This window comes from Hippopotamus amphibius, chromosome 3 (genome assembly GCF_030028045.1).
Source record: "Hippopotamus amphibius kiboko isolate mHipAmp2 chromosome 3, mHipAmp2.hap2, whole genome shotgun sequence".
Lineage (NCBI taxonomy): Eukaryota > Metazoa > Chordata > Mammalia > Artiodactyla > Hippopotamidae > Hippopotamus > Hippopotamus amphibius.
The window spans coordinates 193809808-193827510 of record NC_080188.1 but is presented as its reverse complement, the minus strand read 5'-3'; the positions used below and the strand labels follow the sequence as shown (position 1 = coordinate 193827510).

Below are 17703 nucleotides of genomic sequence, written 5' to 3'. Positions count from 1 at the left end.
AAGGGCAACCTATAAGCCTCTAAGCCCGGAGGGGGGTGAGCACGTTTTAGCACCATCCTAGTACTGAGATTTATTGAAAGTTTGTTTTTCTCTGTTGATTTTTATCAAAGCCTAGATGACTTACTCAGGTGTGGAGTGACTTTTGCTGCCAACATGGTGGTTGTGGACAAAGAAAGCACCATGAGCGCTGAGGAAGACTACATGGCAGATGCCAAAACCATTGTAAACGTGCAGACGCTTTTCAGGTAAGTGCCTGGATAACCCAGCCCTTCCATTTGCTTACAGCTAAACGTCTGTGAAGTGTTTAACTCTGACTGTGTATGAAGAGTGAACATGAGACACTTACACTGAAGTTATGTTTATTCATTTCATCATAAAACAAATATTTAGGATCTAATGTATGGCTGGTACTGTGTGAAGTTAATTTGAACAACAGGTCAGCAGTTCTTTTAAAAATAAAAAGAATAAAACTTTTGTTTTCTTGTGTAGTGTAACAAATTGTGTGCAGGAGCAGTCATGATTTTTGCCAGACCATGCATGCTCTAACTTTGGTTTTATGCCTAGCAGCGGCCAAAGGTGTGCATCTACATACTGAGTAACCAGACAGAAAATATTGCAAGGCTAATCTACCCATGGTAGGAACCAAGTCATAACTTTATCCTCACTATTTTCCTGTCTTTCGTTAATTAAACTTGCCTGGATAGGCAGTCCCGCTGTGGTCATCTTTGGGTAAGAAGGAGCAATACTGACCAGAGAAAAGTCCGTGCTGTGTGCAAAATCTAAATCGTCAGCAAGTGAAGATCTCTGTGTCACTTGGAAAGAGTCTTCCTAAAATCATCTTAAAATTTAAGTATCTAAAAGAGCATCATCTCAGTTTTATGAGTTTTGCAGAAGTCCGAAGGAAATATCTGAGCTACCAAATTACAAAAGTAAATAAAACAATCTGAAATCTGTCTTTATCTCCCCTCACTTCGTACCTTTGTATGGCAGCAAGCTGTATAGTGAGGATAATTATCTGTTTATAGTTTGAGGTCAGAGTTCAGGTGTGAGAGCTGAGATGTGTGCCTCACTTCCGCTGGCTATTTATTCTATGATCTTGGGCAAATTACCTTTCTTCTCTAAAACTTGATGTCTTAATCACAAAGTTGTCGGAGATTTAAAAACATGTAATACCTTAGTACCTGCCTGGTCGTTTTCAAGTTCTCAATAAACGTTAGCAACTATATTTATTAGCCATATAATTGTCACTTCCATGGGGCAGAGTGGAAAGGCTACAGACCTTGGAACAACATAGCAACAAACTTCATCTGGCATGACCTCTATCCCAGAGGTTCCCACAGAAAATTACTGTGGCTTTGAGTGTGTTTCTTAACCTCCTTGAAATCCAGTTTCCCTCCTCTATGAAATGCATGTGGAGAATAATTAACCCTTCTTGAAGGGTCAGTGTGAGGACAGGAAATCAGGTGTGTAAAGAATCTGTCACAGCACCTGGAAAATCTACCCTGAACTTGCATTAGAACCTCCCCCTGTTCCAGATGGAATATCACACCCTCTGAAGTGACAGTAATGGGGCAGTTCATTTAGAATAGAGCTAACTAGTCATTGAGCTATGGAAATAGTACATTTAAAAGTAGCATAGCACATGTTTAAAATATATCTCACACACACACACACACACACACACACACACACACATAAAAGCATTTTTTCTCTAGAGAATGAAAAAGGAAATGACAGGGTAGAAAATGAATTCAGATGGATGAGATTTATAGACAATGAATAAAGTAAAATCATACTTTTTGATTCCATGCTTGGCAAAAGCCAATTATAGTTTTAACAGGAGAAGATCCTGGTTTTCTTGATTAAACATGCCATTTTAATTTTCAACTTTGTGAGTTTATTTCTATTATGGCGGCGTTTCTATTGAGTTGACATATTCTCTGAATGAATTATTTTTATTTCAAGAGAATAATAAATCCCCATCCTACTGAGAGGTGCAAAGTCTCTAATTAATCGTTTAAAATGAGCTAGCCGACCAGAATAACTAAGGGCAGATACACATGTGCTTGCTGAAGGTGGGAAGGCTGCCTTCCCTGCGTACCTGGTGGAGGAGGTGTCACATGTTGAAAGAATGAATGGATGAGTGGATGAGTGACTTTGGATCTTTTCGCTATGAAGGTTATCTATCTTCAGCAGAATACTTTAGAAATTGTGCGATTTGTGTGGTGCATAAACACATCTAGACTGAATAGTTTCAAGCAGAAATTTGAAAAAGAACGATTAGATACCCAAATTCTGTTCTCTCCTTTCCTGTGCCCATAAAGGCATTATCATTTCTCTAAGTACATAATAATATTTTTCAGGAAAAAAAATATGATAGACCCACAGATGTAGAAAACAAATTTATGGTTACCAAAAGGGAAAAGGAGGGGAGGGATAAATTAGGAGGTTGGGATTAACATATACACACCGCTATATATAAAATAGATAAACAACAAGGACCTATTGTATAGCACAAGGAACTCTACTCAATGTTTTGTAATAACCTATATGGGAAGAGAATCTGAAAAAGAATAGGTATATATATGTATGTATAACTGAATCACTGTGCTATACACTTAAAATTAACACAACATTGTGCATCAACTATACTTCAATTTTTAAAAAATACAGTAATATTTAAAATAGACTTAAAAAATCTATGAAACTTTTTATGGAGTAATTCATCAGCTGTTAATTTAGGCATGCTAAACTAGGCTAGTCTTACATAATAAAAGAGTCAGATACCAGTAGGTCCCTATGGTATATGGAATACCATTTATGTAGATGAGTGACCAAAATTGTACCAACTCGGTAGTTTCATTTTATGGGTACAGTCAGTCAGTTATCACCCTTGAGGTCATTCTTCCACATTCCTTAAAGGTTTCAGTTCCTGATTCACTGTGACTCTTGCTAACCCTGCTTCTACCATAATTCTTGATGACTTCACAAATCCTATGCAGGTAGTCCTTCTGATATCTGACCTTAGCCATCTATTCTTTTTTTTTTTTTTTTTAGCCATCTATTCTTATGGTCATTAGAGTACCAATAATTGCCCCTGTATATTCTGAGTTTTATTCCACTCTCTGAGCACTACTACGTATTTTCTACCTCATTTTTTCTCATATCCCCGACTCTGAATAGTTCTTCTCTATTGGAATCTACTGTCCACTGATTCTACTGTCCTTAGTCACCTGAGGGCTCTTCTTCCTTCCTTACCCAGATTAACTCCAAGATCAATCATTATAAACAGTCCTGTGCTGAAACCCTAGAAAGACAATTACTGATTACCTACTATGGGCTAACACTGATCTCAACTCTGTTACCCTTTTCTCTCTTCCTCTTACTCCCAGTTTTCTGTCCTTTCAGGTTTTCTACCCACCACCTTGCATGAAATTTCCCAGAGGCAGATGACAGCATTCCAGAGGGAGGTTCCAGTTACTCTTATAAGTAAGCATCAGGCACCCAGAAGTCCAGTCACAGTGTGTGGATAGCAGACTATTTATTTAGGATAAATGCCTAGGACCCCATGTCCAAGGGAACTAGATTCTTACACATCGAGCATGCAAGAGCAAATCGTGTTAAAAATGATTAAAGAAGACAATTTAGGGGATACAAACAAACTTCATGAAGTGGGCAGTCTCCATTCCCAAGGGTTCAGAGGACTCCAAAATGGGGCAGGAGGCAGGAAGCTTTCATGGCTTAAAGAAGAAGAAACAAGGAAGAGAAAAAAGTAGAAAATGAATAAGGAACAAGGAAAGAAATACAGAGCCCAGAGTAGGCTTGGCGTTCGGGGATTGGCTGGTTGGACATAATCTATTTCTGGTCGAGTGGGACTTTTACAGGGACAGTGATCTAAGTCCTGGTTTGCCGGCGTGGCACCCAGGGCAGGAGCCACTTCATTTTGGACCCAGAAATTTACTGCAACAATAGTATCTCTAAAATATCTCAGCCAATCCTTGCATCTTTATGACCGTCAGTCATTGCCTCAAACGAGAGCCAGTTTCTAAATGGTTCATTAGTAAGGCCTGTGATGTGGATAGAAGTATGGCTAACAGAAGCCGTTTCTATTCTGGGGTGTATACTCTCTGATTAAAGAAACAATGAGCCACCCTGGGTGGTGAAATAGAATGCTAGCTGCACCTGCAGTTTCTCTTAAACCAAGCCTTGCACCTATCACACTGTTTATGGAGAAGTACTGTAATGTAAGCAAGAGATATCCTGAGTCATGCAGCCGGTATTGATGGAGTTTGGGATTTAAATCAGAAGAGTCCCAAAGCCTAACATCAAGTTCACTTTAATCTAGGCAGCCTGGGGGTGCCCACATATGGCATCATCCTGCCAAGCAAGGTTGTTGAAAGGACCAAGTGAGATGATTTCTGAGAAGCACTCAGCAGCACCTGGCACACGATAGGCAGATAGTAATTGGCAGTGTCCTCAAGTCGCTGTTTCTAAAATAACATGCTCGCCAAAATGTGTAAGCAGACATCATGGTTACTTTATCAGTTAGAAAAATTGGGCAAAAATTTAGATGTAATTTTTCTTTGGCTTATTTATTTCTAGGAGGTAATCGAATCTTGAGGTCTCCTTAGTATCTGGATGGTATTACGCCAATAAAGATTACCGTATGCTGTTACTTTATATGCGGTGATGCTACATTTCATGTTAGCATTTCTGACTGTAGCTGTTTGGGCCACACTATTTTAACTTGGTTAGTTTGACATTCCGTTTGGATGTGGGGCATTTTGACTTTTACAGTTTTCACTTTTGAAACTATGAAAGACTGTGTTAGAAAAGTCTTCAATCTGTGCTTATGTTAGAGCCCTGGAGGCAAGAACGAGATGGACGGCAACTATGAAATGAAAGGAAGAGTGCTCTGGTTCACAACCGATTGATGTAACTGGTGTGGCCAGTCCAGAATGTGGTTAATTTGTTATCTGGAAGCTCAGAATTCTCGCTTGAGCCCCTATCTACCCAGCTTCCTAGGACGCCCAGCTTCACTCGACAGGGCTGGATGCTCCCCGGATTGTTCAAGTTGGTCCCAAAAGACCAAAGGCAAACAGAGAATTAAGGAGAATCTCTTTAATTCACTGGCAGTGTTTTTGTGTGTAGGGGTTGTGGAGGGGAGGAGGAGTTAGGGGAGACTTGAAGGTGTGGGGAGAATTCCTTTCCATCTGAAGTTTTATCTGAAGTAACATAGTTTTGTGATTGAAAACTGGACAGCACAGTTCAGTGTGTCTTCATCCACATTGTGTGGCAATTATGTATTTGCTGGTTTGGCCCCAGAGAACCTACCCAGGAACTGACTCGTATTTAACATCCAAAGCCTAGAGCGTGGTGTCCAGAGTTTTAACCCTCAGACATCTAGTGAGCCCTGCTGAAGTGTGTGCTAGGATGGCTGGACCAGGACAAGCTCCAGCCTCAGCCACGCTTTGTGCCAGCGTGAGCTGTCTCTTCAGGAGGACCTAAGCAGTCCTTACCCAGATGTGTTCTTCTCTCTCATGGTGAGTGTTCCTCTGTGGGCTCTTAGTAGCCCTGTAAAGCAGCAGACTTCCTCTAGGATGACCTCTAGCCCAGAGGTTCCAGAGCCCCTGAGTAAGGGAATGTTTCCACTGCTTTGCTCAGAAGAGACTCTAACTCCTTCACAACTGGCCCACCACCTCCCCCAGAGGCTATTTCAGAGCACAGAAGACATTAGCAGATAAAGTCTTTGTCAAGCTAGATCCTGTTAAACTTTCTGTCCCACCTGCCTAAGCATCTTTCCTTACACATCTATAAGAAACACTGGAGTCTTCACAGCACAAAGATCCCCTCAAAAGTGACTGATGTCCAAATTGAAATAAAAGCAGGTCTTCACTTTCAAATTTAAGTTTCTCTTGCTAACAAGGTGCTTGGTGCATTTGGAAAATATTGAACGTTTTTACATTTTTATGAACAAGTATTAGTATCTAAATTAAACTTAAATACACTCATCAAAATGTGCCGTGAATGAAAAGCAACCACTTCAGATGCCAAAGACTTTTTGGGGTAGCAAGTTTTGCTCCACTATACAAGGAAAGTATGCAACAAGTCATTTAAAGATTTAACTAGAGGATTATAAGTTTGGCAACTACTGAAACAAAATAGAATATATGTGATCTAGTCCAGTAGGTGATGGAATGCCTCCCTGAGGAACTGGTACTCAGTCTTTTGCTAGAAAGATAAAGGGACTAAGCGGGCGTAGAGATGAGCAGAGTATTCCACAAGGGGGCAGCAAATACCAAGGCTCTGGGTACCAAACGGTCAAGGACTTGGAGCAGAGCGAGAGGAAGGTCCGACAGGGGCTGAAATGGAAATCAGAAGCCAGACTATTCACGGCTTTGAAGAGCACTTGAATAAGTTGCCCTTTATTGTAAGAATAACAGGAAATCGTTGAAAGATAGGGAAGTTTAGAATATTATTTTAGCTACAGTGTGAAGAATGGTTTGGGGAAAAGTGAGAGTGGGTGAGAACCGACCAGTTAGAAGGCTTTTGAATTGCCAGGACTGTAAGAGCATAAATGTCAAGTTAAAAATAAAAATGAAAGGAATACTGTCTGTAGTTTGGCACAAGCAGTCACAGTCTTACTGAGGAAATAACACCCATAGGCACTTGAGAAACGATGTAATTCAAGATACAGATACAAAATATGCATTGAAGCAAGGATGTTTCCTTTCTATGGTGCAAAAATATTTTGATGGTTTACCTGGGTAAAAGTTTCAAATACAGGACATATCTAATATTTATTATACTGTCATTTATTGCTACTACCTCAGACTCAAATGTAAAGTGTTTTAAAAACATTTGTGAAAAAAAAATTTGTGCATATTTGTTTTAATGCCAATATTCAGTTGTAGTCTAAAACTGGAGTCTCATGCATCTAAGTGTGTCTATGTATCTTACATAATAATATATACTCCTTGTTATTCAGAAATGTCATTCCCGGCCACCACAGATCAAAATTTATAGTGTAACACACTAGCTTGGTAATATTTTATTAAATATCATAAACATTTTCCAGATTTCTACGCTCTAGTGTTTGTTTGCTTTGTTTTAATGTATGGATGCAGCTAGTTTCAGAGTTCTCCCAGTCTGTGAAATAGACTGTTTTTCATCTTGGTGTAGTTAACATACCTGGCATGTCAAAATTATTTATTAAGTGAATTAATACAGGCCAATAACTATTCCATAGATAACATCACAATTATACTTATGTCTCTGAGTAAATTTAAATAGGTTTAAATACTTTAAAAAGTATTAAACTCATTTAAAAATTTACCTAGAGAATTAACTAGAGAAATAAGTGTAGAATATTTTAAAATAGAACAAACTACATTATTTTCAGTAACTATATGCTTTATAATGATCCTGGTACCTAGGGAAAAGATACTTATGATGTCATTTTATTTCTCAAATGTTATATATTCAAATTGTACTTGGGTCACATTAAGAATCAGAAATAGATGTACAGTATTAGAATTTTAAAGATACATAATTAAATCTATTAGACAATCAAATTTGTAACTATAAAGTATTATAATTGAATACGAGTAATGTTTTATAGATATGAAGGGCACTACAATAAAATATTTCATTATTTAAGTATTATTTAGTTCTAGATTTTCACTAGGTGGCAGACTTAGACAATGCACTCAGTTTCTCAGTTTAAAGTAACATAAATGGTGTAGGTTGAACTATATGGAACAGAAGTGGCACATGACATAAATTTTGTTGTCCTATCTAATTTCAATTCTAGAAGCCACTTAAATACAATGACTAGATCACTCAATCATTTTATTACTGACTCTTACTAAGACCTCAAATATATCTGGCTACATATATATATATATGTATATATACATACATATATATTTCTATTTGATATAATGTATTAGAAAAGGATTATAAACAAAAGAATTCAAGTAATCACAAATTTGTCTAAAATTAGCAAAATAATATATGTGGACGATAAAAGCAGTATTTCTCAAAGAAAGTAAAAATTTTCAAAATATGAGATATATTTTTCATTTGTTTATAGCTTTGTTTCCTCAGAAATTCCTTCTCTGGTTGTATATCTCAGTACCTTCCAAGATGTTCCTCACAAGCTCTCCATTCACTAGCATCTTAAAGCTCTTTAATTTGTGAACCACAAATTTCAGTCAGCCACATTTATCATCCTTTGAAAAATAGGTACATCCTTATAATTTATGAATTTTTTGCAGTTTCCTCTATTAGATCATAGAGTCTAATCTAAAGGCAGGAATTTCATGTTATACTTCTTTTGTATCTCCTGGAGACCAGAGCTCTCCAGCATCAAATACGTGATATTTATTTGCTAAATTAGATACTACAAATTGTCCTCAGTGAATTGAAACAACAATATTGAAGTTATGATCTAACAACTACTATTTCAGGGAAGATACAGAGGTAGAGATTACAGAAGTTTAAAACAGAGTTGACTTGTGGTATCTGAAACTCCAACATGTTGCTAGATATTCTTAATAACTTACTATTTTATTTGGGTCAGTTGAGTTTCCTTTCCTACCTAGCTATTTATTAAAATAAGGAAGGGGGCAGGTTGGTATTCTATAGCCTGACTGTTGTGTGTGACCCAGGCTCTGGTACCTGCTAGAAAGTTACCTTGAACATTTTACTTGGTTTTCCTGGGCCTCAGTTTCTTCAACTGTAAACTAATAATTGTAAGTCAATCATAGAGTAGTTTTTGGAATTTGAAGAAACAGTGACTCTTTCGATTCCTTGCACAAGTTGGAAACTATTGAGATCCAAAGAAGTCAGGCAGGTGGGGGTCCCACGTTAGGCAGAGCTGTGTAGCATTGGTGCCTGGCAGTAGTGGAGAACCCAGATCAGGGTCCTGCTAGAATCCACTGAGCCCGCCATTAGGGCTGAGCTCACCTCACTGCTGGGCTCAGACCAGCACAAACCCAGAGATACTGAAAAGGCGGAGTCAGGGGTGAACTGTATGCTCCCAACTCCTCCCAGAGAACAGGGTGCCGACTGAAGCACAAAACAAGGTTGTCCCTACCTGATGTTCTGAAGATTACATAAATCAATGCATAGAAAGCTCTAAGGATAATGCTCTTTACATTTTAGATATTATCGGGTTTGGGACCTTTTTTAACCTTCCAAAAGATGTTTAAAAAACGAAAAGACAGAGAAAAACCTCAGGTCAGTTAATTTTCCTTTTTAGAAGCTTAGATCACGAATATGGCGTTTATTTTCTAAATGAGACTCTACACTTTATCTTCATTGGTCCATTTTGCTGCTATTACTTATTCATTTTGGCTTCTGTTGTGACAGATAATTGAGTGCTGTCTGTGACACACTATATCATGGTCAATATCTTTAGTGATGTTGTTGTTTTAAGATATTTCTTAAATGAATACTTTTGAAACTTCCAGATGGTATGAGATTTGTCGGTTGGTGGCATTTCCTCGGCACACCAGATGGAGTTGTACCCGTCCAAAAGTCAATTGATATTTTTTCCATCAGGCCACTCTTCTAATTTTTCAAACGATTCTGAAAAAATGAACGTTTAATCACATGTGTTACCATTGGTGACTTTTGAGCCAGGAGAATAGAGCTTCTAAAAGAAAGTCACGAGGAATACAGATTATATGGTGTTTCTCCATAAACTAATCTGATTAAATCACACACATTCTTCATCAAGATTTAATCCAATAAACCAAAAATACACAAATAAGAATTGAGAGATTTGTTTTTTGTAAGAAAGAATTATCAATTAAAAGACTGTAAGGTACTACTAGGGCACTTGGAGGGAAACTAAGCCTTTCTAGCTGCCATGCTTTAGTAGGAGAGCTGAGGCATGGATGAAACCAACCAGAGTTTAGTGCAAGACGTGATGTCGTAAGCAGTGTGACAAATAAACCAAGTACCAGGAGCCACTGTGGGTTCTGACTTTAAGCCATGGTACAGCTTCCTCTCAATAAGCTTTGATAAGAACTTTAAATAATTGTTGAGATTCCAAACATAGAGGTGGAGGAGGAAAGTATGGAGGGAAGAAAGTACATTTCAAGCAGAAATAGCAACAGGAGAAAAAAGGAAAAAGCTGAGAAAATAGTAATACCCCCACAACGAAGGAACAGGGCATGTTATATATCAGATGCTGTGCTAAGTCTTTCACAAACCGTGTCTCTAAGTTTCACACCAGCTCTCCTGGACAGAATTTGAGGTTTAGTGTTTCCTTAACCAACTCAAGGTAACAGAACTGTTGTAAACCGTGATAGACTGCACAGGTAAAATTATACTTTTATCCTTAAATGTCAACAAAATAAATTATGTTCTGATTGTCCTTTTGCTGATATTATTTCAATCCAACTTATTACAATTTTCCTATTGTTCTTAAACTACAATATTTGCTCTCAAAATGGAGATGAGGCCGTGTGGCTGAATTTGTTTCTACAAAGAGTGTACCTCATGATGGTATCATAGTTTTCAAAGGCTTTGGTTAGTTTCAAAACCAGTCCAGCAACGTAACCAAGAGGGCATATCGTTTTCACAGATAACTCTGAGATAAAGCATATTAAAGAATTTTTTAGGTCTTAACTGAGAGGGTGATTGAGCTCCCAGAAACGGATCTGAGGGCCCCTTAAGGAAGGCCCAGCCACCAGCTAGGATACAGATCCTTTCTGGCTACTAGTCCTACAGGCAGGCTGTCACTCCCTGGGAGGAGGGAGAAGTTCTAAGAAACCATCCATCATTAGGGAGTCATAGGTGAGGAAAGGGGTAATCTCATCCCTTACGCTGCAGTGCAGAGACGGGACTCCCATCTACAGGAGGCGTCTTCCTCCCTAAGACACCAAGCCGAGCGCTCAAGCACAGGGAGTAACAGTGTCCTCACTCCTGGACCCCGCAGACAATGAGGGTCAGATCAGCTGGAGACACTGATTTGCTTCTGAGCTGCTAACCGGATGTTTCTGTCTTGCATATTTCAGTCAGCTCTAGTGCCTGAGCTCAAGGCATGGGTTGAGCTACTGGTAGGAATTTGAAGTGGCCATAATTGGGTTTGACGACGTATTATATGGAGAGCAAAGCTGATGATCACAGGAAGTGGCTGCCACAGAGAATCTCAAAATATTTGAACCAGGAGAGCGACTAGTGATCACAGACACCAGCTAGAGATCAGATCATCAACCACAGCAGCAATAAGAAGGCATTTGCTGTGGATTTATCCTGTCCTGTTTTTCTGGTGGGGGGCAGGGGACTGCCGCACGTGCAGGGGTGTGTGTATTTTTGAGGGAGGAGGTAAATGGGAAGAATGCTAATGCTAAACTCCGGGACAAGTGGAAAGTCCAGGATCCTTTTAAAACAATACTATCAATTGAGCCTTGGCCTCAGTTCATGACAAGTGTTATTTCAGTTACAATATCCGCTCTTCTCAGAAGTTCAATGTAGCAGGATTTGACATTTAAAAGTACCTACCGTGAGAACAGGGAACCACGGGAGATAGAAGAACCCGCTTATGGATGATAAGCTCATCTTGGGAAATTTTTTGCCAATCTGCATATTCATCTTATAAGTTTCTATTTCCATATTATCCATGGGGTAACTTCTTCAATCAGCTTTATGAATTTGTAGTGAGAAAATGCCTAATAAAAGCCAAATTACTGAATTTATTTTTCTTATGGTGCTAAAATGTTGGCTAAAGTATTCTTTGGGAAATAGTGTTGTATTTTTCTTGGATCACACAGAACCATGTATGTGGCACGACCTGCTCTTGTAATTGTGTGTGGTTTTATGCCTTCGGCTAGGAATCACTCACTCATAAATATGTTGTTATAAAAAATACCATATTGGATTGTTAGTGTAATGCAAATGTTTCTTTGAAATGTAGGTTGTTTTCCAGTCTCAGTATTATCACAGAGCTTACGCACCCAGCCAACATGAGATTCATGCAATTCAGAGCCAAAGACTGTTACTCCCTTGCTCTTTCAAAGCTGGAAAAGGTAAGAATGCATATCATTAAGTAAGTCGCATGTAAACTTTTGGGTTGAAAGAATAACTCTGAAATTTCTCCGTGTAGAAAGAAATGCCATGAAATAGTAAAAATAAAAAATGCTGTTCTGAATTCCTATGTGGGGGCTAAAATCTTAATTTATAATTTTTCAAAGTGTGTATTGATGAATTTGAACCATTTACATCACAAGTGAACATGATGAAGGGATCTCGTTCTGTCATCATTAATCATAAATTGAAAGCATGATTTATGAAAGAATTAAATGCAACAGGAGTGTATATACTCACTTACAACGTCTGTTATTGATAATATCACGAGTGCTATGTCAAGACATCTATACGTATATAGGAATTTGCAGTTTTCAAAAATCCTTAAAGTCTTAGGAAACTTATAGGCTTTGTTGAAAGGAAGTTCCCAAATGAGATAATCTGAAACTCAATCTGAGGCAAAGCTAGGTTTATTGCTTACGTAAGTAAGGGAGACTGGCACCTCAAGAGAGCTTTTTTTTTTTGGTTGATAAATATTTATTAAAATTGAAAGTTGTTTGCTCTTCTATCCCATGAGTGTCCATCCGGCTGCCTGTCAACTGTTAAGATGCATGCCTGCTGTCATAAACGGCCTTGAAATCTTCAGGATAACAGAACATCTGCCTTTGCTTAAAACTCCATGTTCCTTGCCTTGTAGCCAACACCTCTCTTCACACCTTTATATAAAAAGTTTCCAAAATTTGTACCCCAAGCAAGCCATCCACGAATAAAAACGTATACCTGGGATCAAAAAAAAAAGTTGGCCTGGACACGTCAAAGAATTAAGTCCACCTAAGAAATAAGAGTCATTTTTGTAATGGCCAAAGGTGAATTTTCTCACCACAAATCTAAAATATGTCTGAAATCAAGTAGAGCTAATTAAGACTCAGGAGAGCTTGGTCAGTGCCTCCTACTGGGGGAAGGAAGGTCGAAGTTTATCAAGAACTGGGAATTTTATTTAATGAGGCTCTTTCCAAGTGGGGACTTAGTAGGATTGGGGAGAGATGAGAATAACGCTAAGGGGGCAGTGGCGTTATTGCAAAGTCATGATACAGGGGCAGAAAGGTGTGGTTTTCGTTCTTGGTGTCCAGGCTAAGTGTGGGGATAAACGGATTTTGCATTCAAGGTGTGCTTGATCCTAGTGTACTGGGAGAATTTAATATAACAGATAAAAATAACATCCAGTCTTACACATGTGAAAATGTGTTCAATCTATGCCATCTTCATTGTTTGTAACAATGGAAGGTAGAGATAAGGATGGCTAACATTTCCTTTTTTTCCTTTCTTTTCTTTTTTTCTTTTTTGACATATGGTTACTTACAATGTTGTGTTAGCTTCTACTACACAGCAGAATGAATCAGCCATGCATATACAGCTCTCCCCTCCCTTTTGGTCTTCTCCCCCCCCATTTAAGTCACCACAGTGCACTAAGTGGAGTTCCCTGTGCTATGCGGCGTGTTCCCGTCAGCTGTCTATTTTGTACACAGTGTCAATAGTGTATCTGTGTCAATCCCAGTCTCCCAGTTCCTCCCACCCTTCCCCTTCCCCCTCGGTAGGACGGCTTACATTTTCCTTAGTTAGTTTTTCTTTAACTTCATTTTATTGTGATTAGGTGTTATGCCGGGCACTGTCCTGATTCCTGGGTGGCGTACCGTTGAGTGAGGTCACTTCCGAACTCTCATCTGTTGATTTCCATCTTCAGCGCTGGTCACATACATTATGTTGATAGAGCCTTGCCACTGCCCCCTTCTAGGCATAGCCACATTGTTGTTGGCAGTGCTTCCAGATGAGAAAAGCGAGGTTAAGACGGATTAAATAACTGTTTTGTCAAGATCACATAGCTATCAGTGTTGTGGAACTCCCGTTGGTGTGCCTGAGGCACAGGGAGGCCAAACAAACGGGAAGGTTGGAGTTTGGAGCAGCGAAAGGTGTACTGCAGGGCCCTGCAAGGAGAAAGGCGAGGCGCGTCCTCTAAAGACCTGAACTCTCTGATGGTTTTCGGGGAAGAGTTTTTATAGGCAAAATCTGGGGGGAGGACTGCAGGATGTGTGATCCTCCTCTGATTGGTTGGAGGCAGTGTTCCAGGAATCTCAGTCATCAGCCTTCCACTTCCAAGCCTGGCAGGGTCCCGGAGCTTGTGCTCAGTCTGACGTTACCCTCCTCGGCCGGGGTGGGGGCCTTTGTTCCTGCAGAACTCGGAGAGATGTATGAAATGATTACGCACGTCCCCCAAGGAGGGAGCAGGGCTAGGCCCCATCGCTGTAGTATCCTTTCCCCTCTCTCCCCTCCCCTCCCCTTCCCTTCCCTTTCCTCTTCTCTTTTCATTTCTTTATTGAAGTATAGTGGATGTACAATATTATATGTTACAGGGGTACAATATAGTGATTCACAGTTTTTAAAGGTTATACCCACTAGTGAATATAACACAAAAGAAGCAGACGCACAGATATAGAGAACAAACTAGTGGTTTCCAGTGGGAAGAGGGAGGGAGGGGCAACCTGTAGGTATAAAATAGGCTATAAGGACCTATTGGACAACACGGGGAATATAGCCAGTGTTTTATAACAGCTATAAATGGAGCACTATTGTTTCTTTCTGTGTTCCCTCGCTCACCTAATTAGTAACTGAATCTGCCCTTTGAAACTCAGGGGAGGTCTAGGAGACTGAAAAAAAGGACATTAGGCAGGGTCCTGCTCAGTTTCATCAAGGCAGTGCAGTGAGAGAAACCTAAAGCCATCCGTGTTCAGAAAACGCCCCCCTGTGTCACACTGCTTTATCAACATGGGAGGGTGGGAATCGCAGCCGCCTGGCTCAACATCCACAGGAAACCCAGAGCTGGGGACCCAAGGGAGCCTGTGCTGGCCTGGTGTGGTGCCGTCTCCTCCATGACCAGCGAGGGAGGCGGAAGACAGGCTCTGCTGCTGTCTAGCAATGGAACCTGGGTAAATCATTGGCAAGTTCACAGCCTTGGGATGTGTCTCTGGAAAACAGCGCTAATAGCCAAGCGGTAGAATCATTGCAAAGATCACACCACACAATCTAGCCACCATACTTAGCCCAGTTTTGGCATATAATGCGTACTCCACTAAATAGTCCTAAAAGCATAATTAATGACTATGATTGACCTCATCACTAATAAATATTCTATTGTGTGTATTCAGTTTTATGCCAGGTCAGTGGATGTAGTAAGGTCATAATTGTGAAAGATATTTTCAATATTGGTAAAACGCACGTGTCTATGTTATGGTGTGTGTCTTCTGCATTGGGGAAATAGAGCAGCAACATGAGATTTTGATTTCTTTGGAGGAATTAATTAAAAATAAAATCTTCTTTCAACCTAGAAGTCCTCTTCAGAAATGTAGAAAGTTTTGTTTGAATAAGCATTAAACAAGACCGTGATATGCATCTCAGCAACCCAATAAATAGATTGCAAAGACAGAAAGACATCTTATCCTTTTATATAGCCAGGCAGATACAATCATTTACATACATGTTAATTGTCTTGATCTAAAGAAAAAATAAAATGTCTTCTATCTTTGCAGCAAGCAAGAAGTTAGAACTTGGAGCCAGGCACCTAGGCACCTGTCTCTCTCTCTCTCCCAAAGAGAGAGACAGGATACTTTATATTCACATTTCAAAAAGAGAGTTCCAAGACCCCCAAGAAAAGCATTCCTGGGATACAAAGCCTGCTAGAGGATATTCAGGCTTTGTATCCATCTCAAAGAGACAGGGAAAGGATTTACAATTCCAAGTTTTTTTAAGGAAATCCTCTAAGAAAAAGAAGTGGGAGTAAGGAGTTTTCTTTCTTTATTGGCATCAGGGAAGTTCATTTTTTTTTTTTTTTTAGATTTATATTTACTCTTGCATCTACTAGATATTTTCCAAGAAGAATAAAAAAATTCAATATATTACCTAATTATTAGGACTAGAGGAGTTATGGGGTGTGAAATTGAAACCAATGGTTTGAATGTTATAAAGCCAAGGAAAATTCTTTCTTAATTCACTAATTATCATTTTTATCCATTTAAATAGAATTGTCAAATAAAATCGCTTCAGACTTTCGTGCTATTGTGGGTTGAATTTTGTCCCTCCCCCTCCCCCCAAAAAAGATGTGTTGGAGCCCTAAGCTCCACTACCCCAGAAGGTGACATTATTTGAAGATAGGCTTTTGACAGAGGTAAGCAAGTTAAAGAAGGATGTTGGGGTGGGCCCTAATCAAAAATGATTGGCCTCCTTTTAAAAAGGGTAAATTTGGACACAGAGACAGACACATTTGAAGGGAAGGAGAGAGGCCTGGAAAAGACCCTTCACTTAGAGTCCTCAGAAGGAACCAAATCTGCCCACACCTTGATTTCAGACTTTGAGCATCCAGAACTGAGAAGCAATACATTTCTGTTGTTTAAGCCACTCAGTTTGTGATACTTCCTTATGGCAGCCCTGGCAGTCTAACACACGTGCCATCAGTGATACAGTGATAATGGCAACCGTTCCTTTCTAACGAGTGCTTTTTATCACTGATATGTATAGTTACCTTACTGTTTAATTACCTTCCTATATTTGTATTCTCAACACAGGGAGGTATTTTTAGGATTAGGAAACTTATCTTTGTTTCCAATATTCAAATACATAGCCAATAACATTTTCTAGAGTTGTTGGCTGAGGAAGAGGTGGATTTTTATTCTTCTGAACATAACTATCAGTATCATTTTATTCTACCTATAATTAGATGCACCTGCATCTTCACAGATGGGGACTTCACCTTTAGAGACACAATCAAGGTTTTGAATTTGAAACAAACACCAGCGTGGCTGCCTAAGACACTTTTTTTGGCCACAAAGTGGTTGTCATTCAAATTTAAAAAGTGATAGGATTTGCAAGACTGAGTGTGGAAGGTTAGCCTGCATTGAGCCTGGTTGCTGATGTTTTCCTGGTGGACCTTGCATGCTGGTAGATATGTCATTGCCATTGGTGATAGAAGGAATACTCTTGAAGGTTTCTCCAGAAGCAGCTACTCACTGAACAATGTCCTCAATAATAGCATAAGGAAAACATTTCCATTAGGAAAAGGAAAGAATACTCATTACTTGCTTAGTAATAGTATTCACAGACCAATATTAAAAAGATGAAGCTTCTCCTGCAGGGCCAGGTCTGGGAGTGGCACATAAAGTCCACTCAGATGCCATTGGCTAGAATTCAATTCTATGACCACACATAACTTCAGGAGAGACTGGGAAATGTAGTCCAACCATGTGCGTAAGAAGAACTGGGCAGTAGGTTTTGGGGGAGTCAACATTCTCTGTCACATGCAACATATCGCACTTATTTTCTTGAAATTTGTAAATTTAATCTAAATATTTCCTGAACATCATGCTTTAGCTTGCATTTTTTTAATCTGATCTGTCTTTTGTTGTTGCTGTGTTGTTTTGTTTTCTTTTACATGATCTTTCTTTTCCTGAATATTACCATTACCTTAATGCTACTCTTTACTCAAAAATAGAGTCATCCATCAGTACACATGGGGGATGGGTTTCAGGACCCCTCCATCCTCATCCCGCAGCAAGTACCAAAATCTGAGGATGCTTATGTTATATAAAATGGTATAGTATCTGCATATACCATATGCAA

General features: G+C 39.3%; 1 protein-coding gene across 3 annotated transcripts in view; it reads left to right on the top strand.

The window, feature by feature from the left end:
- The window catches only part of KCNT2 (potassium sodium-activated channel subfamily T member 2), a 371544-nt gene that overhangs the window by 293308 nt on the left and 60533 nt on the right, over positions 1-17703 (top strand). For all 3 annotated transcript variants that reach the window (XM_057729620.1, XM_057729619.1, XM_057729618.1), the window contains 2 exons: positions 111-245; positions 11930-12041. In XM_057729620.1, coding sequence (XP_057585603.1) covers positions 111-245; positions 11930-12041 — 247 coding nt within the window. The remainder of the gene's footprint in view (positions 1-110; positions 246-11929; positions 12042-17703) is intronic.